Source organism: Littorina saxatilis, linkage group LG10, assembly GCF_037325665.1.
Source record: "Littorina saxatilis isolate snail1 linkage group LG10, US_GU_Lsax_2.0, whole genome shotgun sequence".
Taxonomy (NCBI): domain Eukaryota; kingdom Metazoa; phylum Mollusca; class Gastropoda; order Littorinimorpha; family Littorinidae; genus Littorina; species Littorina saxatilis.
This window is the reverse complement of record NC_090254.1, coordinates 29,828,082-29,856,081: the sequence shown is the minus strand read 5'-3', so window position 1 is coordinate 29,856,081 and position 28,000 is coordinate 29,828,082. Positions and strand designations below refer to the sequence as shown.

Sequence of the window (28,000 nt, the reverse complement as noted above, 5' to 3'; positions counted from 1 at the left end):
CAGTAGTTTAGTCTGAATCGCTCTACACACACACACACACACACAGACACACACACGCACATACACCACATTTAGTCAAAACTTGACTAAATGTAAAAAGACACAAAAACAAATACTAACTGAGGGTGGTGATGGTGGTGGGAGGCGTGCAGAAAAATCTGGTCATACAAAACTCTTTTGAGGTGAAATTGTATGTTCAGATTTACAGTGTCTAATTTATGCAAATACTAAACAAACTTCAGAAAACATGAAAGTTTATTAGCGTCTTTTGCTTATTTTGGATGATTGTGATAACACTTGAAGTGCAGAATGTCCAACTATCTTTGACCATTTTTACAAACTTGGGTACTGGGACCCAGTGCCTTCAGAAGCATGAATTTTCCAACCTAAGAAAGAAAGAATTAATCTGATTTTTTGCACGTTGCTCAGCATTTATTGTGTTCCAGTATATATGACACTAAAATCTCATTTTGTCAAAGAAGTTCACTATATTGGAGTTTTTTAGTATGCCGCCTCAAATATATTTCACTGCTTATGATAAATATTGATTCCTTATAATACTCTATGAATGGGGGAAGAGAGAGAGAGAGAGAGAGAGAGAGAGAGAGAGAGAGAGAGAGAGAGAGAGAGAGAGAGAGAGAGAGAGAGAGAGAGAGAGAGAGAGAGAGAGAGAGAGAAAGAGAGAGAGAGAGAGAGAGAGAGAGAGAGAGAGAGAATTGAATTGAATTGCAATTTATTTTTTGAGGGTAACAGAATATGCAATGTAAACATGCTTTTTTTCATCCAGCCCTCGCCCATTGAGGGTAACTGGATTAATAACAAGAAGAAATAGAAGTTAAGTTAACTACAATACAATTTACATAATTTATATATATATCCAAAAATTAAAAAGACATTTCAATATGCATTTTGAATATCAAACAATGATGGAATATTATATCAAAGAATTATTTACTTGTTTAAAAAATGTCCTCATTGCATTATGTATGATCATGTTTCAATACAATCATAGAGTATCGATATTTTATCAGCTGCACAATAGTATAGTACATTGTAGTGCTTACACGTTTTGCAAGAGAAACAGCATGTAGTGTTCCTTAAATGATGTTTCACTGACTTGCATTTTAATTATATCAGGAATGGTTTCCACAATAGGGCGCCAGAATAAGAGAGACTTGACTTGTACAGGTCAATTCTAGGGGTTGGGGTAATTAATTTGTTTAGTTTTCTTGAATTATTCAGTTTGACATTTGAGACAATGAGTGTAAGGTGCATTCCCCGACATAATTCTATGCATCATCGCACCTTTGTTATAGGTAACTCTTAATTTGATAGGAAGAATCTTTAATCTTTTATAATCAGATGTAGAAAGAGATGTATTTTTTTAAAGAATTAATTTAACCGCTCGTCTATGTAAAGAGCACAAGTGATTTAAAGTGTTTGCACTTGCAGAGTCCCACACTGTGGGCGCATAGTCAATAGTTAACTGAATATTATGATGCCTGAAAAAAACAGTTTCCATGTGCGTAGGTCTAGAAAGTGTTTAATTTTTTATAACTGATATATTTTTTTAGAAGTGTTTTTTACAAAGTGTAAATGGGTCATTCCATAAAGCTGTGTACCAAAAGTGTGACATGCATCGTGAAAATCGAAATTGTCTGAATAGGTTGTTTTTATGGTTTATGTGAAAGATTTAGACATATGACATGGTGCCATGGTAAACAAAAGATAAATTTATGCTTTTTGGATACGAGGGGTGGTCCGAAAGTTGTGTAACATCACACATGTTTAACGTAACATGGGATCCAAAAACACGAGACAGATAACAAAAAGCCATAGTATATAGTAACAAGCTTTGTTTGCTTTAAATTCAGAGCTCATTCCAAACAAAATGCAGTCGGGAAAAACTGAAATAGTTATTGGTAACAACACCGTATTGTTTTTGGTGTTAACCAACAGTGTTGGCAACACACAAACATTATTTTTGCAAACGAACAAACAAATCCACTTGTGTGAGTTAATAACAAAACATCGAGTCAACTTGCTGCTACAAGATGAACACTGAAAGCCAAGAATCAGTTATCACAGAGACAAGTAAGGCTAGGTAGCCGAAACCCGAACGGACAGAGCGTGTCTCCGCGAACACCGATTTTCTTAACTTGTGCACATTTTTAAAGAAAACATGAAATATCTATATATTTTTGGATTTGAGAACTGATAAAGAACGCAAAGCAATCATTTTTGAATCTGTCATTAAAATTTTTTTGTTTGGAAGAAATTCTGCCTCAGAGAGAGAGAGAGAGAGAGAGAGAGAGAGAGAGAGAGAGAGAGAGAGAGAGAGAGAGAGAGAGAGAGAGAGAGAGACAGAGAGAGAGAGACAGAGAGACAGAGAGACAGAGAGACACAGAGAGACACAGAGAGAGAGACAGAGAGAGAGACAGAGAGAGAGACAGAGAGAGAGAGAGAGAGAGAGACTGACACATTGTTTACTGTGAAGCTGGCAGCCATACACAGGTTGGGATTTGGTGAAAGGGAGATCGAGACGCGATATGTACAAAGAGTTCTTAGCATGGATTGCCCATGTTATTTTTTGCTGGCACAGCAATGTTTGTCTTTGTTCAATTCGTGCTTTCACAAGATATTGTATCTATGGATGAACCAATCGTGAGTTGGTCAGGATGGCACACAACGCAGTTAATCTCACACATGCGGTCTGCTTCGTGGCGCAGGGTTGTCTCAGCATTCCTTGTCACGGGTCACGGCTGAAGGGGTGTTGGCATCAGTGTTACTTTGCCTTATTTGCTTGACTACACGACAGCATGCCTGGATGTGTTCCTTCATTCTTTCAATATCCTGGGCGAATCTCAAAGGATCAACTTGTGGCCACCTTCTCACATTGTTGTAAATTTCTGACGGTCCAATTCCTTCACACCCTAAAGGGCACCAGTCCCTTACGTATCCCTCGTTTAGATCATACTCAAACACCACACCGTCGGTCACAGCAAACAAGGAATTTTTGCCGTATCTCTGATCAACAACCGTCTTTTTCACGATATGGATTGTGTCAGCGCGGCCAAATCGTCCGCCCGGTCGCCAGGGGCGAGTATAAAATGCGCCGGGCTAGTAGAAACCGCCCGGCAACTCGCCCGGCTGGCCAATGAAAATTCTGGTCAAATGCGACCCTTTTGGTTGTACTTTAGCGCATACGGCAATTTCGGGGGAGGCATGCTGGGTATTTTCCTGTTTCTATAACCCACCGAACTCTTACATGGATTACAGGATCTTTTCTGTGCGTCTTGTGCTTGCGTGTACACACGAAGAGGGTTAAGTCACTAGCAGGTCAGCACATAAGTTGACCTGGGAGATCGGAAAAATCTCCACCCTTAACCCACCAGGCGGCAGCGGCCGGGATTTGAACTCACGACCTTCTGATTAGGAGGAAGATGTCTTACCACCACGCCACTGCGCCCGTCTGAAGATCAACTGTGGTATGTACCGGGCCAGAGAAATTTCTGCCCGGTTAGTGACTTTCTTGAAGTTACTCGCCCGGCTGGCGTCGAGTTAAAATTGTTAGATTTGGCCATCCCTGCCAATGAAAACATACACCTTATTATCTAAAGTCAACCTTAAATGCTGAGAAACATAATTCGAATTAAGATTAAGTTAACTGCTTATTTTGAATCAAGTAACCCTTGACCCGAATAGCGAGCTTATTTTGTTGCACTTTCTCTCAGAGCTAATCAGCTATCGCGTCTCAAACCAGCATTTCCAGTCCGACTTCGAAGCTTCACAACTGAATCGTTGTTTCGGTTCAGGTGCCAGCCAGCTCGCGCATGCATTTTGCCACCCCTACATCCCAACCCCCTAAATAAACCATGAAACACAGAAGATGACCGGCCACTTAACCTTCGCCAGGCCGGGTTATCGACAACACATGGAAGACATCGTGGGGCCATGTGGATCCATGCTTCTCAAAGAAGGAAAAAACGTGCATACCCTTCTGTAGACGTCGTGGGTCCGCACAGAAGGGTATGCACGTTTTTCCTTCTTTGAGAAGCATGGGTCCACATGGCCCCACGATGTCTTCCATGTGTAGTCGATAACCCGGCCTGGCAAAGGTTAAGTGGCCTGTCATCTTCAAAATAAGCAGTTAACTTAATCTTAATTCGAATTATGTTTCTCAGCATTTAAGGTTGACTTTAGATCATAAGGTGTATGTTTTCATTCGCAGGGATGTCCAAATCTAACAATTTTAACTCGCCAGCCGGGCGAGTAACTTCAAGAAAGGGTATGCACGTTTTTCATTCTTTGAGAAGCATGGGTCCACATGGCCCCAAGGCGTCTACAGAAGGGGATGCACGCTTTTTCTTTCTTTGAGAAACATGGGTCCGCACAGCCCCACGATGTCTTCCGTTTGTAGTCCAAATTTGACCTTTGTTTTTTTAATTACTTCTCGCTGAAATGTATTGATCTTTTAGGACATAAGAGCTTTTTAGGTGCCTGAGGCATTCTTAAAAGCTCATTAAAAAATTCCAACTAGTTTAAGAGATAGTTGCAATTAAACACCCTTCTGGGTCCACACGGACCCACGACCACCGGCGAAGGTTAAGATTTATTAAATTGCAGCAATGATCGCTTGCCTAGAGTGATCGCCGACAATGTTTTTCCTGAGGTCACATGAGTTTGGGCACGACGCATGCTGAGCGACACTGCAGGCCATCGCCTGTGACTCTGATGTGCAGATTTTCTAAACAAAAAGGCATCATATCGAGAAGACACTGCCTAACATACATATCGGTCACTTATTCGCCTTAATGATTTGACGTCGCTTTACCTGGCTTGTTTTTGTTCTTATTGGCACTTAATACTCTTGTTATTGTGATATTCTACATGAAGCGACCTTCAAGCCTTTTATGGAAGTTCACTCACTACAGAAGACCCCTCTGTAACCTTCTGACTCACCTTCTCTCCAACCTTGTTCACGAACATAAAACAGTATGAGTCCTCTCTCTTCAGCTTTGTATTCAGGGGGTATTTAGGAACCTCACGCCACAGGGACTGAAACACGATGTACTGAAAGTTAATTGAAAATAATGGGTACAAAGAATATTAAAACAGAAACATCAAGCACGCCATTCTCCTAAAATGTAATTAACTAATGATTTTCATCCATCGTAAGCTGCAGGTGCCAGTAGAGTCTGGCTGCTCACTTACTGTTCTTGTCTAAATTTAAACTGATAATATATATCCTTTTGTTTCTTAGATTTTGGTTGCAAATTGAAGACCACATTTTAGTTTTAAAATTTTTCATCTGAAAATGTTTACCAAGCAAAAAGTTGTATTTTCCTTACATTTCAGCTTCATGCTCATAGATCATACATTTAACATTCAAATGTTAAACCCTTTCACACCCTATGAGGCTTGAATGCATCACCGGAGCCCTGCCGCATGATGCAATGAAGCATAAACAGGGGCAGGTCGATTGATGCTTGAAAGCATCATCGGTTCTTGCCCTCTTTAAAAACACAACTGTGTAATCTACAGCTTCATTAATCATGTCCAGGCGTAAGAAATTACAAGTTAGGAAACCGGAAATCTTTAACAAAACAGCGCATGTCGTTTTCACACAGAATCAGTGGCTCATACACGGTTAAAATTAGCCTGTACCATGTGACTAGCTATACCAATGGCTCTTCTCTGCAGGCATCCGGTTGAATGGGGCACTCGCAAATCAAATTTCGCTTAGAAAACTTTTTTCTTTTCATATATATATGTCTATTGCCTCCGAAAGAGGAATGAATGAACAAACTTTTCCCAAAATATCTACGTTCAGGGTAATTGTAATGTAACCAATGTGGTGTGTCAAGTGCTTTCTTTAACGCAGTTTGAGGGGTCAACAGTCAGCAGACTGTCTACAGCTTTATAATCCCAGTAACCAAGTGTTTGGCGAAAGACTGTCAAGTGATCATGAAAGAACCAATCGCTCAGATGAGTTATATTGAGCACCCCTCCGCGGCTCTTTTCCCATCTCCTTAACAAATGCCTGATCATTGAATGTTGGGGGGTAAAAGTCTCAGGAAAATGTGATATTTTTTTGTTTTTTTGTTTTGTTTGCTTAACGCCCAGCCGACCACGAAGGGCCATATCAGGGCGGTGCTGCTTTGACATATAACGTGCGCCACACACAAGACAGAAGTCGCAGCACAGGCTTCATGTCTCACCCAGTCACATTATTCTGACACCGGACCAACCAGTCCTAGCACTAACCCCATAATGCCAGACGCCAGGCGGAGCAGCCACTAGATTGCCAATTTTAAAGTCTTAGGTATGACCCGGCCGGGGTTCGAACCCACGACCTCCCGATCATGGGGCGGACGCCTTACCACTAGGCCAACCGTGCCGGTAAAATGTGATATCGCATGGCAGTGCTGAAAAGACCATAAAACAGACACTACTCTTTAAGTACAAACAAAAGAAGAAAAACGACTCAGAAATCAAGGAACTGAGTTCTTAGGCGTTAAGGTCGCAGAATTTGTTCTTCCTCCCCCGTTACTCTTCCTTACAATCTTTGCTGAGTCACAGTCAAAAACTTCTTTGTTTATAATTAGAGTTGGTGGGGGGAAAAAACAACTTAAAGGGATGAAAAATTTCTATTGTGTTACGTTTTCCTGGTAGATAAAATACACATATGATGAAAATTTTGCTATTTAAGAAAAGAAGAAAAAGAAAAAAACACTTCAGTTTTTCCCTCAGAAGTGACATTCAGTTCCAGAAGGAAGAACACAAAGCAAAACAAAAACGCCAGTTTTCACCTGTTTCTTTTAATGTATAACTTTCCATTACAACAATTTCCCAATTTCGGGAACAATTTCGAGAACACAAAGGAAGGGCGAACAAACGGATATGAGGAGTCGGCCTGGGCTCCTCACTCCTCAGTTGGTTGAGGATCCTGCAATCCTGTAGGATGTGGGCTGCATCTTGTTCTGCCCACAGGGGCACACAGGGGAGGGCACAGTAGGCAATTTCTTGTGCAGATGTTCATGGAGTCTGTTATGCCCTGTTCTTAGGCGGAAGATTGTTACTTGGTCAGGCCTTGACAGTTGGCAGCCCTCGTGTGTCGAGGGGGGGATGGGGGTTGTTGTGCAGAGTTTTCATCTCTGTAGAACTTATTGCGTTTTCTTCTTGCTTGAGTCGATGTGATCAGTGGTGTAATACCTGGCCTGTGTGTTCCCGTCTTCTTTGCTATTTCTCTCTCTTGCTTGTCCTTTGCACCTAGTTTCGCCATTTTGTCCGCCTCATCGTTCCCTTCTATTTCACAGTGTGAGAGGATCCACTGCAGTACTACCGTCTTTGCAAGTTGAGGCAGGTTGGTGTTGTTGACTGCTTGCAGCACAGACAGGGCATCAGTCAGGAAGACAACCTGAGTGTCGAGTTTGAACTTGCTGCTGATGGTGTTGGTTTTGTGGATCAGTGCTTCAACCACTCTGCAGTTGTTGCAGTCAGGCATGGGAATTGCTCAGAAGAAAAACCTCTGAAATCTTGGGGGGTTGGGGGCATGCCCCCCTGGAAAATGTTTGAAGGAAAGATCAAAATGTATGCAATCTGAGGAGGTTTGGGCACAAAACCAAGCTTTTTTCTCTCATAAAATAAAAGGAATTCAACCTCCAACTTTCAAAAAAAATATCTTAAGTTATGCCCATGCAGTGATACTGTACATAGTTTATCACTTTCTTGCTAGCAATTGCTGAATGCTCACACTTTTAGTCAACACATGACACATTTTTATCTGATCAAACCTATCTTTACTCTGTCTCTCTCTCTCTCAATGAAGAAGTTATGCACACACTGTCTTCAGTATGTTTCTCCAAAATAAAGGGGAAAAAGGAAACAGAAACAACAAAAAAGTGACTGTATGAGGGTCAACTGAAAATGACCAGGTCGGACCAGGAAGGAGTTGGTTTACAAGACAAAAAGAAGTTTACCACCGGTTGAACCTGATGCTTTATGTTGTTTAGGTTATCGTTTGAAAAAGCCAGTCGGTGAACTTGAGTGTTTGGTTTCCCTTGGCTGGTGCAACATTGTCATCATTTGCCTTGCGTTTGACGCTGACAGACATGATGTTGACATGGGCTATGACACTAATAGCAACACCACGATTCGCGTAAAATACAGTAAAACCTCCCACTAACGACCTTGAAAATGTCCAGAAAAATTGGTTGTAAAATGTATTGGGAATTTGACGGTAGAATTTCGTCACAGGGGAGGCAGCTTCTTTTTCTACGCTTTCTCTAATCTGTTGCGAATAGACTCCTGGTCTTTGATTATTGATTGAATCTGGTGTGTTTTTTCCACTCCCAGACTCTTTGTGATTCCGTTTGCAGTTGTACCTTTGTTGCTTCTCTCTATGACCTACATACGTTATCTTCTAGCGTCAAAAGATTCCGTTGTTTTGTTGAAGTTGCTATGTAAACACCACCTCTCAATGATTTAAAATGAAGATGAACTAAGACACAATGCATTGACAGATAACACCTCACAAAGTCAAGTCAAGAGAAGTTTTGTACATTTTTCAGGATAACTCATTCACTCAGTAGGCGAGCACAGAATATGTACACAAATAAACACGCAGAACAAGCAAAATAGAATGCTAGCGGATCTGTTAGCACTGAGCAGCATCCGCTCTTTAATTATTGAGTTGTTGGCAGTCCTTCCCTTTGTGCAAGCAAATGGTGAGATGGGACAGCCGCTGGCCACTAGATGTGCATGCACTAGTGACTGCTGACTACCACACCTGGCTTATGACGGCCTGCGTGGCTATGAATGACAGGCACGAGTGCTGGGTAATTACGAACTTTGACACTCACAGTTAATAAGGTGAAAGTTGTTATTGACCTTTTGTTGGTAGGTTGATTAGTTACAATGTAAAAGGCGTCCGTGCCCAGAAAATCAGTCGGCAAATGGAGGGGGTCGTTTTTAGGAGGGGTCGTTATGGGAGGTTCCCCTTCTTTCGTTCAAAGAGTGCATGTAGCAGCACCAGGCAGGTCAAGTTTTCACCAATGAGCTCTTCGTTGTAACCAACTTTTCCGATTTTGGATGTCCATTCCCGTTTTCACTGGTTACCCTTTTCGTTGTTTAAACTATCCGCGTCGAAGGATGGTTGATATCGAATACATCTTCGCCAAAACGCATGGGACGCGTCTTGTCTCGGCACACTAGACCAAATTCCGTTGCGCGAAAGTCAGTATCATAATTAATTACTGGGCTCACCAAGACGAGATGAAGCCAATCAGCCTTTTCGCCTTCAGAACTGTTTTGGTTAAAAACGCCTGAGCAATTTGAGAATAAAAATGTATTTTCGAGTTTTGAAGTTTTGACTTTTTTCCTCTCTGAAAAGTCATTTCTAAACCTCTGAAATTAGTGGATCAGAGGACCATTCCCATGCCTGGCAGTGGAGACCAGTTGGTATAGCCTCTGCTTGCCACTCTCCACTCACAAAAATGGACTGGGTGGCCGAGTGGTAACGCACTTGCGCTCTCGGAAGCGAGAGGTTGCGAGTTCGACCCTGGGTCAGGGCGTTAGCAATTTTCTACCCCCTTTTCTAACCTAGGTGGTGGGTTCAAGTGCTAGTCTTTCGGATGAGACGAAAAACCGAGGTCCCTTCGTGTACACTACATTGGGGTGTGCACGTTAAAGATCCCACGATTGACAAAAGGGTCTTTCCTGGCAAAATTGTATAGGCATAGATAAAAAATGTCCACCAAAATACCCGTGTGACTTGGAATAATAGGCTGTGAAAAGTAGGATATGCGCCGAAATGGCTGCGATCTGCTGGTAGATGTGAATGCGTGATGTATTGTGTAAAAAATTCCATCTCACACGGCATAAATAGATCCCTGCGCCTTGAGTCCGAGTCTGGAGATACGCGCGCGATATAAGACTTCATATATACTAGGGTGTTGGATGTAAACACCAGGGGTGCGTTGCCAAGAGCTAACGATCTGTTCGCGAAGAGACAAAAAGTTTTCATGTTGTAGGCAACGCTATGTTTGCGGCGAACTGTCCTACCCTCTCTACCTACTTTCAACTAAATGGACCCGTCTCTTCGCTGACGGCCGAGTCCATGCATGCATATTGGGGGCGATCATGCAAACAGTCGCGCTTTGCACTTGGAACAGCATTGGGCCTCAGGATATCTGTGTGAGTGTGTGTGTGTTTCGTACCCCACGTGGATAAGCAGGGGCTTTCCTTTTTTTGTTGGTCAGATTCACAGTTGGATTTCTTGTTGATTCCGTGAAAAAGTGTTGTGGTCTTCATGTCAGTCAATAAAGGTTGATCAAAGGTGAAGGTTTAGGAGTAAATAACCCGTGTGCGCTTTCTCTCTCTTTCTCTCTCTCTCTCCGTGTCTCTGTCTCTATCTTTCTCTCTCTGTCCGTCTGTTTGTCTGTCTCTCCCTCCCTTTCTCTCTCTTTCTCGCTCTCTCTCTCTCTCGACCCCCTCTCCCTCTCTCCCGCCCCCCCTCTCGCCCTTCCGCACACACGCACGCGTAAACACACACACACACACACACATGTTTACGTACACGCAAGCACACGCGCGCACTCACTCACACACATTAACATACACAAACACACAAACAGAGCCACTCACATACGCACACGCAAACAAGCAAATACACCCACACACTTCATTGAACGGAGATATGAAGGTGGGGGATGGGGGAAAGAGAGAGAGAAAGAGAGAGAGAGACTGAGAGAGAGACAGAGAGAGTGACAGAGCGAGAGACAGAGACAGTGAGAGGTAAAGAGAAAGAGAGCGAGACAGAGAGCGAGAGAGAGAGAGAGAGAGAGAGGGGGGGAGACAGACGGACAGACATACAGAATGTGTGTGTGTGTGAGAGACAGACAGAGACAGAGAGACAGAGAGAGAGCGAGAGAAAGAGAGAGATAGAGACAGAAAGAGAGACAGATAGACAGAGAGAGAGAGAGAGAGAGAGAGAGAGAGAGAGAGAGAGAGAGAGAGAGCGAGAGAGAGCGAGAGAGAGCGAGAGAGAGCGAGAGAGAGAGTTCTTTCCCTCTTTATGCCTCATCACTATAACCCGCAAGTCATTTTCTGCACGCATTCTTCTCGCTCTGAATGTTTGTGGTCGTCAGCCTTTCCAATAATAAGATTGATCTCGTGAAAAAGGCAACACACACACACACACACACACACCTACATCCTAACACACTTATGCACATACATTCACCCAGAAACAGACACAAACATACATACACACAACCACACACAACCCACCCACACACACACACATCCACAAACACACATTCACACACACACACACCACCCTTAACACACACACACTAACACACACACACACACAAACAAGCGTACACACACGCACACGAACACACACACGCACACATACATACACACACAATCACACGTGCGTGCGCGCGCATACACACACACACAAACACACACATACACACACACGCAAACACACACGTACATACAAACTCGCAGTCACGCGCGCGTGTGTGTGTGCTTGCGTTTGCGTGCGTGTGAGTGTGTGTGCATGCTTGCGTATGCGCGCGTCTACGAGTGTGTGTTTATATGTGAGAGAGAGAGAGAGAGAGAGAGAGGGAGAGAGAGGGAGAGAGAGTGAGAGAGAGAGAGAGAGAGAGAGAGAGAGAGAGAGAGAGAGAGAGAGAGAGAGAGAGAGAGAGAGAGAGATGATGATGATGATGGAACTTTATTTTTCAAGGATAGAGGTTTAAGGCGACGCCTTTTCTTACAACCGGTCCTTACTTCTAATACAAATGTCTTATAAAAGATAAACAAGTAAAGCAACACGACAAATAAACAAAGTAAACGAACGAACCAGCAAACAATCGACAAGTAAGCAAACAAGCAAATAAACATAAACATTAAAATGACAAAGTAAGCAACATACAAATCAAAAGCGGAACATACAACATGTTAATTGAGGTTACATATATGTAAAGTGATCGACAGTAACATTCACACGATACCAACGTTTACACTAATGCTAATAATGATTATATGGTGTAAATGATGATGATGAAGATGATGATGATGATGATGATGATCAAAAATCGCAACATAAATAGAGAGAGAGAGAGAGAGAGAGAGAGAGAGAGAGAGAGAGAGAGAGAGAGAGAGAGAGAGAGAGAGAGAGAGAGAGAGAGAGAGAGAGAGAGAGAGAGAGAGAGAGAGAGAGAGAGAGAGAAACGCACGCGTGCCAAGGATGTGAGAGAAAGAGATAGAAAGAGAGCAAAAAAGATATGAGAGAGAGACTTTCAGACGGACACAAAGAGAGACAGACAGATATAGAGAGAGGTAAAAAGAAAGAGAAAAACATAGGGAGAGGGATATGGGGGGGGGGGGGGGGGGGGGGAGAGAAAGAAAGAAAGAATGAGGAAGAGAGAGAGACAGAGACGTAGACAGAGAGACAGGCACAGAGGGACAGAGAGAGCGAGACAGAGAGAGAGACTGCGATAGAGAGAAAGAGAGAGAGAGTCAAACAGCAAGCTCAGTACAGTGCAATAGTTTCTGGCGTGCCACCTCTCAGGTACGTTACAGAATGCTCGGCACAAACCCCCGTTGCCTAGACCATTCTCGGCGAGCGGTCGCCTTTGTTACGCTTCAGTGACCCCAGACAATGGTACTCGTACCGAGCGCTTGCTAACTTTCGCGAGCGCCACAACAAAACTATGCGTTGCCTAGAAAACGTTTGCAAACGTTTGCAAACGTTCTGCCTAAGCAACACACCTCAGCTTCCCCTCTTTTAACGGCATCTGTGGCAGAGCCATCTGTAAAGACCCGCATCCATGGTTCCTGGGGGTATCTTTCTTCGAGCAAGGCCAGTGTCAGGGCTTTCTTCTGCACATCACTCTGTTCATCTTTTGTTGTGAGGTGAGGAACCGTGGTCTATTTGCTAACGATTTCAAGATTGTTTTTTAAGGGTGGTTCTTCAAGTGAGAAGGGTGATGAGTGAGCCATCTTTGCTTGGTGTTCTCTCTTCAGGGCCCGTGTCTCAGACGCAAAGCTTTATCTCTTTAGCCTGCATTCATAGGGTGGTCTGGAATGTACTGGTACTTGATGTCTTGTACCATTGCTTTGCATTCTCTTCTCTTACTGAGTGGATTTATGCCAGTCACCTGCATCTTGTCCATTGGTTTTGACTTCATAGCGCCTGTGATGATTCTCAGTGCTTGAATTGGAACTTTCTCCAGGCCTGACGGTGTCATCCAAAAGCTTGATCCTACCTCAAGGTGAGGTCGTACAGTCCCCTAGTACACTGTCATGAATATTTTGAACTTTCTCCAGGGCCTGAAGGTGTGTCTTGGTTATTGTCATCCAAAAGCTTGAATAAAGGTGCTAAATCAGGTGATGGAGAGTATAACCAACCTCAAGGTGAGGCTGTACGGTCCCCTGGTACACTGTCTTGAGTACTTTCTCGTTTGCACCCCAGTGTGAACCTGCCAGTTTCCTCATGATGTTCAGTTTTCTTCTGGGTTTTGCTTCCGCATTCATGATGTAGTGTTTCCATGGCATGTGTTTCTCATGTGTGACTCCCAGGTAATAAGCCTGCTGGTCTTCAAACTTCAGTGGCGTGTCACCCAACATCAGTCTTCTAGGCTGAACTTTGGCGGAGAGTGTGAAGAGAGTAGCAGTTGTCTTCTCTCTGTTGATGGTTACACACCAGTTGTCTGCCCAAGCTGCAACCTTCTTGAGGGCAAGTTGCATCCTGTAGGTCGCAGTTGCTGCATTCTCCTCAGTGCACCAGAGGACAAGGTCATCTGCATACTGAGTGCTGCATGGACTCTACTGGGCAGCTCGGGTACATGCAAGGTTGTTGTCATGTTGATGAAGAGTAGGAACAAGGTGGGCGAGAGGACTACTCCCTGTGGAACTCTTTGGCAGAGCAGCAACTTCTGGCCACAGTGCCCATCCACCGGCACTCTGGCTCTTCTGTTGTGAAGGTAGTATTTGGTCCACTGGCACATGTTGCCTCTGATACTGTTCCGCAGTGTTATGCTTGAGTCGATGTGATTAGTGGTGCAATACCCGGTCTGTGTTTGTTCCCGTTTTCTTTGCTATTTCTCTCTCTTTTTATTCTCCAAGGACACACCGCCAGTCGAATGTTGTGGACGGTGGGGGTGGGGGGTGTCAAAATATATGGGGGTGCCTGTAATTAGAGGTAGCTGACTTTTGATCTTGGCCGTACTGACAGTTTCTTGCCCCTTAGAAGGTCTGGAAACCAAGGTTGAAAGAGCCGCTACGGTGCGACCGGCAGGCCGCTCAAAATAATTTTGAGAGCGTACATCTTCCATGCTTCGGGGTCCGGTAACGGGGAGACGAACATCGGCAGACGGCGATAGTACGGAGTGGCAAACAAGTCTATCAGCGGCTTCTCCAAATGCGCCCGGAGGCGTAGAAGCACGTGGTGAGATAGAGTCCATTCTGTGTGGACAATCTTGGCCGACTTTCTTTCTTTATTTGGTGTTTAGCGTCGTTTTCAACCACGAAGGTTATATCGCGACGGTCTTGGCCGACTGACTTAGAGAGTCCGCCAAGCCATTCAGATTCCTAGAAAGGTACTTCGCTGATAATAAGATCTCGTGGTGATAACACCACATCTGAATCTCGCAAGCTCGATGTGAAAGCGATAGGGAGCGAGAGCGCCCCCGCTTGTTGAGATAAGACACGACTGTGGTGTTGTCTGATTGTATCAACACATGTTCTACCCTGACAAGGGGAAGGAATTCCGTAAGAGACAGAAAAACTGCTTCCATCTATAGCATGTTGATGTGCCAAGAGGCCTGCGCCAGCGTCCATTGACCAAAAGTCGTGTGGTCGTCTATATGAGCCCCCCACCCCATGAGAGATGCGTCCGTGAAGAGGAGCTTCGATGGTGGAGGGAGAACCAATGGGAACGCCTTGCATGAGCCATGGCGTGAGTATCCATTGTTTGGTCGTGTCTGTGAACCAGTCGAGAAAAGACACTAACATGTTCCAGCCCTGATATTCTGGTTTCCATCTGGAGTTCAGGGCTTCTTTAAAGGGCCGCTTGTGCAGACTCACCCAAAGGGATCGAAGCGGCCATGGATTCCAATTGACTTAGAATCGAAGTCAGCCACTTCCGATCTGTTTTGTGTATCAAAATGTGGAAGTAAGCGTCGGTTAGGTCTATGGAATTGACCCAATAGGAAGGCCTCAGTTCCTCCCTCAATGAAGTGGGTGTCTCCCTTGTACACCTTATCTTTCTAAGAAAAGGTTTAAATGAGACAGATCTAGAACCGGACGCTATCCTCCCGAGGCTTTTGGAATGACAAACAGAATTCCACAGCCACAGCTCCCCTCTGAAGCAGAAGGGAGACCCCGGCCTGTAATAGAATCCCTGGCTTCTACTCTGGCCGAAAACGAAAAGCAGGAGGATTTCTGGTCAATGTGCTCTGTGCGTACTCCATAGGAAGCTCTGACCAGGGGAGCGTCATCAGGGGTTAGGCTTATGGCCTTCTTCTTCTTCTGCGTTCGTGGGCTGAAACTCCCACGTACACTCGTGTTTTTTGCACAAGTGGAATTTTACGTGTATGACGGTTTTTTACCCCGCCATTTAGGCAGCCATACGCCGTTTTCGGAGGAAGCATGCTGGGTATTTTTGTGTTTCTATAACCCACCGAACTCTGACATGGATTACAGAATCTTTTTCGTGCGCACTTGGTCTTGTGCTTGCGTGTACACACGGGGGTGTTCGGACACCGAGGAGAGTCTGCACACAAAGTTGACTCTGAGAAATAAATCTCTCGCCGAACGTGGAGACGAACTCACGCTGACAGCGGCCAACTGGATACAAATCCAGCGCGCTACCGACTGAGCTACATCCCCGCCCCGGCTTACGGCCTGACCCCCGCTCTCCGAAGGAGGGCTAGTTCTTGGGGAAGGTTCGAGCCTGATTCTTATCCCGAGAAGACGAACCAGACTTCGAACTCTGGCCAGTGTTAGCTGACGCCAAGAACGAAGGAGCGGGAGGTCCGCTGCGTTTGGTTTGTTTCTTGAAAATGCCAGCTCCGAAAGCTTAACAGACTGTAAGTCTTTGGCCTGCTGGTGCTGCTTATGCAGTGCGTCCAGCAGATCATGTTCGAGAAGAGAACCTTTGAGAAAGGAAGCGATTAAAGTCTCGCCGAAAGAACCATTCGTTCAGCTTCTCCCAAGCGGCGAACAGCAAAGCTACATCCTTTGGCTCTGCGTCCTTAAGGAACACAAAGGAATCCAGTGAGGACGTAATTGCACGAGAGAGATAACGAACAAAGACTCAGTCAAAGACGATAATTATAAAGAAGTGCGGCCACAATCTTCCACAGCCAGGAGATCCTTGTTCTTGCAAACAGACAGTTTCTCCTTGCTATAACCATCCTGATGGATGTTCGTCAAGTCCGGTGTAACCGGAAGTGGTTCCATAGGCAGAACAAAAGAATAAATCAAGTTCTTGGACTTGGTGTAAACCGAGTCCTACGGATAGCGCTCAGCGAGCGATGCACTACTTGTGCGTGTGACGCAAGCCACGGTAACGCCGCAGCGGTAGCTTCACCATGCGCTGCCAACAAAGGCAGTGATGCAAAAGGAGAATCATTTGAGAAAGCTTTCTCAAGTTCAAATGTCACCGAAGGAGACTCTAAGAACTTAAAGTTCGAAGATTTTTCCCGCGAATACTCAAAATCAGCCAAAGCTGAAGGTGGAGGAACAGCAGATGACAACGTTACAGCTACTCCCTTCGGGAAATAGCGTGTAGTGATTTCTGTGGATAAGGCCAACCTAGTTGGCAGCTTAACCGGAAGTCGAAAAAGGGGCATCCCCATCTGCCTCAGAGGCATCGTCTTCCACATCCTCATCATCATGCTCCGGAGTATTCCAACGATCACCGAAAGTGTGAGATCCGGAAATCAACCCCGCAGAGGCAACATCGGCTGAAGCCGGAAATGATTGGGAAAAAACCCCGGAAGTTGGACATCCTTGAACGGATCCTCCATCTACCTGCCTCATGCCAGCTGAACAACTGGAAGCGTAAGTGGATGCAGCCTGTGCAACAGCGCCGGAAACCGCCGAAGCGAACCGGAAGCCAAAGGCTGGGCCCGTATGCTTATGGGGGAAGTTCGCGACAACTCCCGAAGTTTTGAGCGACATCGGAAGTACTTGCCTCACTTTCGTATGCATGGGCCGGGAAAAGGGTTTACTTCGAAGCAAAGCGAGGAAGTAATTCAGGTAGTTTGCGACTACTTCTAAAGTTTTGAGCGACATCGGAAGTACAGTAAAACCTGCGAGCAAAGGACGCTCTTGGGGAGCCTTGCCACTGTCCTTTGTAGCAAGGTGTCCTTTCTTATGAATATGAATGCGCCAACATTTTTTGGGGGAAAAAAACCCAACAGTCACTGATTCTTTTTTGCCACAGTGATTATTAAAACTCAAAGTTTTGAAGCCCTCAAGTTTTTTTGTTTTTGTTCAAAGAAAAGGAGAGAGAGAGAGAGAGAGAGAGAGAGAGAGAGAGAGAGAGAGAGAGAGAGAGAGAGAGAGAGAGAGAGAGAGAGAGAGAGAGAGAGAGAGAGAGAGAACGAGCGAGAGAGAGAGAGAGAGAGAAAGAGAAAGAGAGAGAGGTGCAATCGGTTTCTTATCTGAAGCAATGGGCCATTCATGATTCACTGGAAGATTCTTTGATCGAGCTGTTGAAAACCACTCGAAGAGTTCTTCGTTCAACTCATCATAGGTTGTTTTTCTTCTCTTAACACATTTTGCCGTCGATCTGGCACCGGAGTCCCACTGACTGAGAATTTGTGTTCGATCAGCTTTTATGTTGGAAATTTGAGTTTTTCCGCAATTCAGCTCATCAGCAACTTTTCGAACGGTCTTTATGACATCGACTCTCTCTTCTAAAGTCAAAATGTTTCGTTTTGGTATGATGAGACGAAGACGAAGGATGAGACGAAGATGCATCACAGTACAGAAAGTAGAAACCCGAAATGTTTGTGAGTTCACGGCATCGACCAATGAGCGTGCACCATACAAAAATCAACTTCTTTCAAGTGCTGTCATTGGCTTACAAAATAAGCTTCTCGCGCGTTCACATCGCCAGCGAGATTGTATTTGCAGAACCAAGATGGCGGACCAGCGTCTGCTAAAAGCTGTCTGCTTCAAGGGTTTGTCCATTGTTGACAAGTAACGAACCCAATCGGGACCAAAAAAGGGTGTCCGCGTCCGCACCTTTGAGGTGTTCGCTCTTTTAAGGTGTTTTTGAGAGTAAAATACATCCGTCCTCACTTGAATTGTCCGTTATGCAAAGGTGTCCGCCGAAATAAGGGTCCGCTAGATGCAGGTTTTACTGTACATCCTCACTTTCACATGCATGGGACGAAAAAAGAGTTTACTTTGGAAGCTAAGGAGGAAGTAAATGAGGGTAAATGTACTACAGCGAGACCCAGTAGTAAACACGCTACTTCCACAGTTTCTCAGTGGAAAAAGGCAGGGCTTTTCTTCAGTTTTCATATCAAACCGAGCTGACGCAAATGAAAGTCCCAAAGAGAGAAAATAGAAGGAAAAGTCGTATCTTGTGCATGCAATTTCGTGCAAATTTCCCTGAATACAAACCTGAGTTGCCAGCTTTGACTTTTGTTTGTTCTGGGTCATTGGCCACCACTCTTTCATTCCCGCTTATACGAGGGGGTTACTGTGTTTCTATGAAAATGGGCGTCGTTGTGTGCATGTGTGAGTGTGTGTGTTTGTGTGTGTTTGTGTGGGTTTGAGTGTAAGTTTCTGCTGTTGTTTTGGTCATTGCTTTATGTGTGTGTGTGTGTGTGTGTGTGTGTGTGTGTGTGTGTGTTCGAGTGTTGAAGTGTAAGTTTCTGCTATATTTTTTGTCATTGCTTTATCTGTGTGTGTGTGTGTGTGTGTGTGTGTGTGTGTGTGTGTGTGTGTGTGTGTGTGTGTGTGTGTGTGTGTGTATTTGTGCGAGTGCCTGCCTGCCTGTGTGTGCATGTGTGCGGGTATAATTGTGCGTCTGTTTCTTCATACGTTTGTTTGCGTGTACGCGCGTGTGTGTGTTTGCATGTGTGTGTGAGTGTGTTTGTGTGTGTGTGTGCGTGCGTGCATATGTAGTTGTGCGTCTGTTTATTCATTCGTTTGTTTGCGTGCATGCGCACACATGTGTGTGTGGGGGGGGGAGGGGTGTGTGTGTGTGTGCGTGTATGTGTTTGTATTTATTTTTTGCGAGTGCCTGCCTGCCTGTGTGTGCGTGCGTGCGAGTATAATTGTGCGTTTGTTTGCGTGCACGTGCGTGCGTGTGTGTGTGTGCGTGCGTGCTTGCGTGTGTTTGTTTGTGTGTGTGTGTTCGACGGTGTGTGTGTGTGTGTGTGTGTGTGCACCCCCCATCCCCCCTTACCACACACTATTATGAGCTGAGTATTTGTGCCTCGATATTTTATTGATGTTCTTACGTTTTATGTTGTTTATTATGATTCACCACACCCGAGTTTCTCCTAATTGAGATAATACATGCAGTGTTCTATGTCTATGTCTAACACACATGCACACACGCGCGTAGGCTAAACAAATCCAATCTTGAATTTGAACTTTATACAAACATACATCCTGTTCACAATTAACGAGGACAAACAAAATTTACAAATACCAAAGTACAACAATTTATCTTTTGTAAAATTCGGAAACACATTTTCCCAATTAATATGAAAGTCACTGAACTTATCTTCTTTTCACTACACGTTATATCTTGATTCCTCAAACACTGATTGATTTCTGCCTTTTCAAATTTACCAGTAACCCAAACGTTCGCTTTAACCAACCTATTAAAAAAGAAGAGGTTTAACATAACCGACTTCGCTACCACATAAACAAAAAATGTTTTATTCTCCCCAACATTCTGGTCAACAAAATCATTATTATAGACAAGTCATTCAATTTCAAGACAATCATCACAGCTTTGAACAGACCATTTCGTTCAACCAGGCAGAAGCAACAACTATAGTAAAACCTACAGCGCGATCAACGTTCGCCCATTTACGAACTCGCGATGAGATTTGTTTCCTCTGGTCACCAAGCCTACCGTTTACAAACACATGTGCACTAATTGGGATTCCCCCAATTTCCTCGACCTTGACCTCAGAACTCTCGAAGCCACTACTTCGGCTTTCAATTTAGCTCTTGCATACCAAGTAGCTGGCAACTTTGCTTCCGAAGTTCCCACTTTCAAAGTTAATTTCCAGGGTCTCTCACTTGACATCATTATAGGACGATATCGCATCTTAAGAGTCCTTACCCATCTAAAAGAAACCTCCAACGCATACTACAATTGCAGGACATTCCTGTTTTTAAGGCAGCTCATTGGGAAATGAGCTCAGACAGAATATCGAAGATGTGAAATGCGTCAATCGAGCAACTGTCGTAACTTGGCTACAATGAGACGGTCAGCTACCTCAGTTGCACCATAGACACGAACTGTGACATTCTTGTTTAATTTAGGTGAAATGCTTGAAACAGAGTGGCTCAAAAGCGACAGTTCGATCAGTTACTAACAAAAAAAAACCGAGCTCGAGTCATTCGGCGAAGGTGGCGAGCTTTCAAACCATCACGACTCATATTACATTTTATCATCACGCATTTTTCTCACGAGTAGCATGGTGCAGTGGTTACGGATTCGGAAATTCGATCCGGCGCTCTGGGTTCAAGTGCCGCTGGGAGCAAATTCAAAACAAAAAAAATTTTTAATTAATCTTTTTCTTTATAGGCAATTCAGGCTACAACAACCGGTTGTTGTCTCTGTGTTCATTTTTTTTAATTGCGTAAAGAAACTGTCTTATGCTTTCACAAAAAATCCAATCTTGACTTTCAACTGTACATTAATATAAAAAGCAGGAAAAAAGAACAGAAAAAAGATCAATAAAGACGGATGCTCCCCGATAACAAAACAAAAGAAAAAAAGAAAAAAAAGAGAGGCAAAAAAGAAAGGGTTGAAGCTGCCTGCATGCAACTGAGATAAAAAAAAATTAAAAAAGGAGAAAAAAAGTTCAACATAATCATTTATTTTTCTCCCTAACATTCAGGTCAACAAAGTCATTGTCATAGCTAGGCAGTCATTCGATTCCAAGACAATCATCACAGGTTTGAACCGACCCTTTCGTTTAACCATTCAAAAAACAACAGCAATAGCGCTGTTAGTACTACAGCGCGCTCAACGTTCGCCCTTTTGAACTCGCGATGAGACTTGTTTCTTCTGGTCGCCAAGCTTACCGTTAACAAATGCATTGGATTCCCCCAATTTTCGCGACCTTGACCGAATACTCTCGAAGTCAGCACTACGGCGTTCATGCATAGGGAACAGTTAGAAAGTTAACTTCGGGAGTTCCCACTTTCAAAAGAGGCCTCTACTTCCAGTGTTTCTGACTTCCAGTTCATGCATACGGGCCCTGATGAGTGCCGGCAGCCAACACCGAAGTGTTATTGGCGGAAGGCGATACCATCCTGCCATCGGAAACCCGACCGCGGAAGCGGATCCAGCAGCGGATCGGTAAGCATCAGCCTCCAACCACCCGCCGAAGCGAAACCGGAAGCCGAGGCTGATGAGTGCCGACCGCCAACACTGAAGTGTTATTGGCGGAAGGCTATACCATCCTACCACCGGTACCCGCGAAAGCGGATCCAGCAGCGGATCGGTAAGTATCAGCCCCAACCAGTCCCAACAATGGTGACCGGAAGACACTGTTGTCCTGCTACCTGATCGCGGAAACGCAGCAGCGAGACCGGAAAGAGAGGTAGCGGACACATGCTCTTCACACCCCGCCCCGTGCCATGAAAGGTCGTAAGGGTAGAGTGTGGGAGGAACCTTTTGGCTGGTGTGCAAATCCGCTAAAGCGGAAACCGTTACCGGAAGTCGCAAAAGCGAAATCCGGAAGCCAAAGGCATACCATCCTGCCACCGGAAACCGAGACCGCGGAAGCGGATCCAGCAGTGGATTGGTAAGCATCAGCGCGGGCGGGTCCCAAAAAGTGACCGGGCGACGCTGTTGTCCTACTACCTGATCGCGGAAATGCAGCAGCGAGACCGGAAAGAGAGGTAGCGACACATGCTCTTCTCACTCCGCCACGTGCCATGAAAGGTCGTAAGGGTATCAAGTGCGAGGAACCATTTGGCTGGTATGCAAATCCACCGGAGCGGAACCGTTGCCAAAGGCTGTTGTTCTTCGCCAAGGCGAGCCAAAGCTCTGACCCCGTACGAGAGCGCAAAGACACCGCCCGCGACGCTAAAACGCCGAGAGGACTGGGCGGTGCTGATGTCTGACAGGCAGACAAAAGTTCGTTGACAGGTAAACCTGATGCCGAACTAAACACATCTGTCGGCTCTGCAACAACGTCGGTAGACGTAATGGTTGCAGAAGATTCGGAACGAACCCGTGCGAGCGACAGTGCATTACCTACTCCGGAAGGGAGCAGCAGAGAAGCCTAACTTGATATTTGTTTACAATCAGCAGTTAACATGCCCTGAACCTCAGAATAAATGATGACAAAAAGGCAAGAAGATCCTCTTGCTTAACTTCAGTATGGTTGTAACACCTGTGTTTATTTACCGAAGCTGAAATGTCAACTGAGGGAGAAGCGGGATCTATCAACGATAGAATAGAATGCTGCGTATCGGGGTAAAGTTCCAAACTAAAGACGGCTTCTCGCTAAGAAAACTTTGAGAACTTTGAGAGCTTCTTCTTCTTCTTCTGCGTTCGACGGTTGTGTCTAGGGTCGTAGTTCCGCTGCTGTCGTGAACTGGAACGTCGCTTTCAGGTCTTCTGACTTTGAGAGCTAAGAGTAGTATAAGAAGTTCGTGGATTAACGCCAGCTTTAACCGTTTTGCCCGATTGAGAAAAAGGTGAGCAAGTCTGCTTGGCAGAGCTCTTAGTTCTCTCTTTATGTCTTAGAGGTTGTCGGCCATTTTGAAAGTCAAAATGGCGAATAACTGTTACAAAAGACAAGTGGCAAAACTTTCAAAAACGCTAAAAATCTTCTCGTTATACAAAAAAGGAACGCTCTCACCAATTCGTGAAGAAGTGAAGAAGGACGTTGATATGTTACCAAGATTCGATGGCCTTCCCTGAGAGATAGGCCGATGGCTTAAGAAAATGCCTGAGCACCTCAAAACACGTCATGTAACGTGGGTTGAAGGAAAAGGAATGAGTGTCACCGATGTATGTCCGGCGCATGCGCAGGACACCGGTAGGGGAGGTAACTAACATGGACCATGGCTTATATGGCATAGAGTTTTGTTTTTAAGAGTTACCTCCCCGTGTTACCACGGATGAGTGCTTCAATACCTTAGCAACAAAATGAAGTTATTGCTATCTATGTGAGTTGGGTAAGAATATGTAATTTAATTACACACACAAAATAAGGAATGGGGTGATTTGGTTTAAAACCATAGTGAAACCTTCTTGATGAGATCCAATGATGCATAGAAGTCGACCATGAGAGGCACCAAGATGCCAGTAGGCAGGAGGAAGTCCACTGACAGATGTCCTGACTCATCAAGCTCCACAGAAACGTCGGGCAGCTGTACGGCTGACATGGTTTTCCGATCCACTCACACCTCTTTCCCCATCTGCAAATCAATCATTCAAAACTTAGCCCAAAATATGGTTGCAAAAAATGTAGCACCCCAATTAAAGCGTTAATTTTTGTGTCATTGTCATTCAAACTTTCTATGCCAATGTTGTACGGAATGAAATAAACACGAAAAAGCCCATGAACAGTTTATAACTTATCATAAATGCATGCATTTTCAGTAGAATCAGTACTGTTAAAGATCAACACAATCTGAAATATTGACCATAGTCAACTTCGTAACGTGTCGTTTCACAGCAGCCCGAGCTTTATTTGCACAACACAGACCCACTCATCACAAATGCATGTCTATTTTTTGCTGTCACTACTTTAGCACACTTCATAACACGCGTGTAGAACGCAAGAAAAAAGCAAATAACGTCCACATTTTTTTGCAATCTGTCCATTAAAAACTGTCAGAGCATTTGGTTTCCTCTTTTACCTGTTACGAAGTTATCGTTGTTTGTCCTGTTATTTCTATCAAAATGATTCTGTAGCGAACTTCTTTTGTACTAAACTACACAGCATTCTTGCAGAAGGATATATATATATATATAAATATATATATATGCACCTGTTGTTTTGTTGCGTGGTAACGTCGCCACTAGCAGACGGTAAAGTTTCGTTTCTCATCTGCTCTCGTGTGTTACGAAGTTGTTTTGATCCCAAGTAACACGCATATTGAATTCCCACTGGTTTCCCAGTGGTGAATGAGTGGGAAGAGGATGGGAGAGTGGGCCCACTCCCATCCCACAGAACACCCAGTCACAGCTATGGGAAGAAAGGGGTATTGACCTGGGCCATCCCATAGTCTCTGGGAAACTAGCTTGCACTCCACTGAGTTGGCTGTTTCTGACTAGACTGGTTTGAATCGTAGCAAACGCTGAAGAACACTATCATTTAAAATACACCAAAGCATTTTATATGTGTTTACTTATTGCAGTTCTGATAATAACCACTGTTGTCTCTGGAATGATTTATTTACTTACGAGATGACTAAATATTTTCAAGGATTTTTGTTTTTACTGTGGCATTATTATTTTGCCCTGTTCAGTTCCGTGTTGTGCCTGCCGATCGAGAGTGTTTGAATTTTGCTACAATTACCGGCGAATACTGTGAATACGTTCCGTGCGCGTGAGTATTGAATGTCCATGGATCAAAGATTACATCCAAAGAACACTGAGTGATATAATGGCGGCTTCGTATTTAACAAAGCGAAGACGATTACTGTCAAAGGTTGATGAACCCATGAACATGGCTTTTCAACGTGACTGAGCACGCGCTCGTAATTCAGCTTCAAATTGATTGGAGTGATAAAAACTAGTGTGTGTGGTTGAAATTGAATATATGTAATTGCTGTGTGTATGTGAGTTGTTCTTGTTTTTTTCTAAATTATACAGTAGAACCCCCCATTTACGACTTTCAAAAAACTTAAGGTCTTAAAATAAGGTCTTACACGCTCGATCATTCACGTCTCCGTACAGGCACTTTTGTCTCTTTGCGTACTTTCGCTCCGCTCCCTCTCCTCCTTGCCATCTCGACAAAACGGAGTCTTTATCCTTAATAACAATAACAATAACAATTAAGTAGATGTGCAACGCCAAGGCACTGCATACCCCAGCGAAAGACAAACCTCTCTCTTACTCTCTCTCTTTCTTTCTCAAACACACACACACACACACACACACACACACACACACACACACACACACACACACACGCACTCACACACACACACACACACACCCCAAGTCACACACGTACACACATACACACTCACTCACACGCACTCACTCACTCTCTCACACACACTTCATACACACAAAACACACCCCCATACGCACATATAGACAGACGGACATAAACACCTTTACAAACAAACACACATACACACACACATACACTTACGCACACACACACATACACACACCCACCCACTCTCTCTCTATCTCTTTCTCTCTCTCTTATACAAACAGACACACACACACACACACTGTACATACGCACAAACAAATACGCACATAGACAGTCGGACACACACACCTTTACAAACAAACACATATACACACTCATACACACACAAACATACACACAAACTCATGCACACACACATTAACACACACACACTCTCTATCTCTCAAACACACACACACACCTACACACCCACACCCACACACGCACACACACACACACACACCCCAAGTCACACACACACACATGCACACACTCACTAACACGCACTCACTCACTCTCACACAAAAACTTCATACACACAAAACACACACCCATACGCATTATGGACAGACGGACATACACACCTTTACAAACAAACACACATACACGCACACACATACACTTATACCCACACACACATTTACACACATACGAGTACAGACTCATGCACGCGTGCGCACACACATACACACACACACACACACACACACACACACACACACACACACACACACACACACAAACAGTAACACTAACACATGTGCACAAAATGAACACAAACACACACACTGCGCGAGAGAGAAAGACGTCAGGGAGGCATGACGTCATGATGCATTAATTGACGTCAAAGACTTTCGACCGTGACGTATTCTTCTTACGCGAGCTTTATCCATAGACTTGGAAACTACGGAATTTCTACCCGTCCAAAACGGCCTTGGGTGGCATTTGCTGAAAAAATGGGGGCGACTATTGCACCCACCGTATTTTTGTTAGTATGGTCCCAATTTTTGGTGAACTTCCATCTCCACCTGTAGCACGTAGCCGGGCACAAAGAATCTTTCTTTATCATGTATTATTCGGTATGCACATTTCTCAAGTCGATTACAGTATAGCGTTCACAGGATACCTCCAGCTTCGCTGGGATAACAGCACTTTATTGTCCATTAAAATGGAAATTTTTCTTCGGCACACCCTGTCTGCCTGTAAACGATTATAACAACAATTGTATAGGACGACACACATAAAACATAAAACATAAAAGGGATACAATCAAATATGATATTGCACTATGTAAATGTACCTTCTCATATCACAGGAGTTGGGTTTCACAGCCGAATAATCACATTACAAATATTTCCCACACACCTTCACATGTACACATTGTTTGTTTGTTTTTTGTTTTTTCCCCAGCCGACCAGCCTCTACGTGATGCGAGAAGAATTTAAAATGGTGACTGCAGAAGGCAGGAATGACTTTTTAAACTGGTTTTTGCGTGCCAAAGGGGCCTTATAACGTTTACCTGAAGGGAGAATTTTGAAACAGGGGTTGAGAGGATGGATCGGATCACGGACAATTTTGAGAGCTTTCCGCTTAATGGCAGCTTCGTAGAGACTGGTCAGCTGTCGTTGGGGTTGCCCAACAAGCTTGCTAGCCGTCGCTCTTGATGCTCTGGATTTGAATTTTCCCTACTCCTAAGGAAATCGCAATTGCAATTGCAGTCTCCCCCTTGCCACTTCGCTCAATAACTCTAACTCTATCCTCAAGAGTCGGTGCTTTTCTCTTTCTGTCACCCATCTTTACTTGTCAACTGTCTTCGGCAAAGTGGCGAGATGGATAGCGTGGGTAGAACAACCGGATGTGTTTTGATCTCGCGCGCGCGAGATTTCGGTTTGTTTGTTTTCTCGCGGTAGTTGCACGAGAGCCGCCATGTGTTTTCGTCTGCTCAACTGAAAATGCGCGAAAGTTGTAATTCATTCCCAAAAGCTCGGTCCTAAGTCACGTTTTGGGGTGAGTCGTTCACTGGGGGTTCATTATATAGTAGAACGCATCCGTGGCAGAAAAATCAGTCGTAAAAAGGGGGTGGTCGTAAACAGGGGGGTCGTTAAGGGGGAGTACTACTGTACATTGATGATTTTTAAATTCGCTTCTTCATTTGGCACTGAGTCCCAAAGTTTGTTCAAGCATTATGTGTTGTGCAATTATTTTAACACTCATTTCTCACTGTAATCCCACTCGTTTCCGAATTGAACCACACTTGTTTCCCACCTGAATCCCACTCATTTCTGATTTGAACCCCACTTATTTCCCACCTGAATCCCACTCTTTTTGCACTGTGATCCCAATCATTTCCCACCCTGGTCCCACTCGTTTTCCACTGGAATCCCATTTCCTTTCCACTGTGCTCCCATTGGGAGTCGTAATCAAATCCCACTTGGGGCCCATGTGGGACTTCCCACAACGCCACCACATGGGCTCCCACTCAGGGCCCACATGGGATCCATATATGGTAAGGTTACTTGGGACCATTCTTTGCTTCGCTAATACATCTAGTAAGATTCTTTTTCCAGTTCACGAAATAGCTTTATTTATACATTTGT

At 44.4% G+C, this 28,000-nt stretch overlaps 1 protein-coding gene across 1 annotated transcript in view; it reads right to left on the bottom strand.

Moving 5' to 3' along the window:
• Positions 1-28,000, bottom strand: part of LOC138979016 (phosphatidylinositol 4,5-bisphosphate 3-kinase catalytic subunit delta isoform-like) — a 164,418-nt gene that overhangs the window by 131,306 nt on the left and 5,112 nt on the right. Inside the window, exons 2-3 of the mRNA XM_070351832.1 lie at positions 23,497-23,667; positions 4,963-5,058 (exon numbers count right to left, since the gene is read on the bottom strand). Of these exons, the coding sequence (XP_070207933.1) occupies positions 4,963-5,058; positions 23,497-23,634 (234 nt within the window). The 5' untranslated portion in view covers positions 23,635-23,667. The remainder of the gene's footprint in view (positions 1-4,962; positions 5,059-23,496; positions 23,668-28,000) is intronic.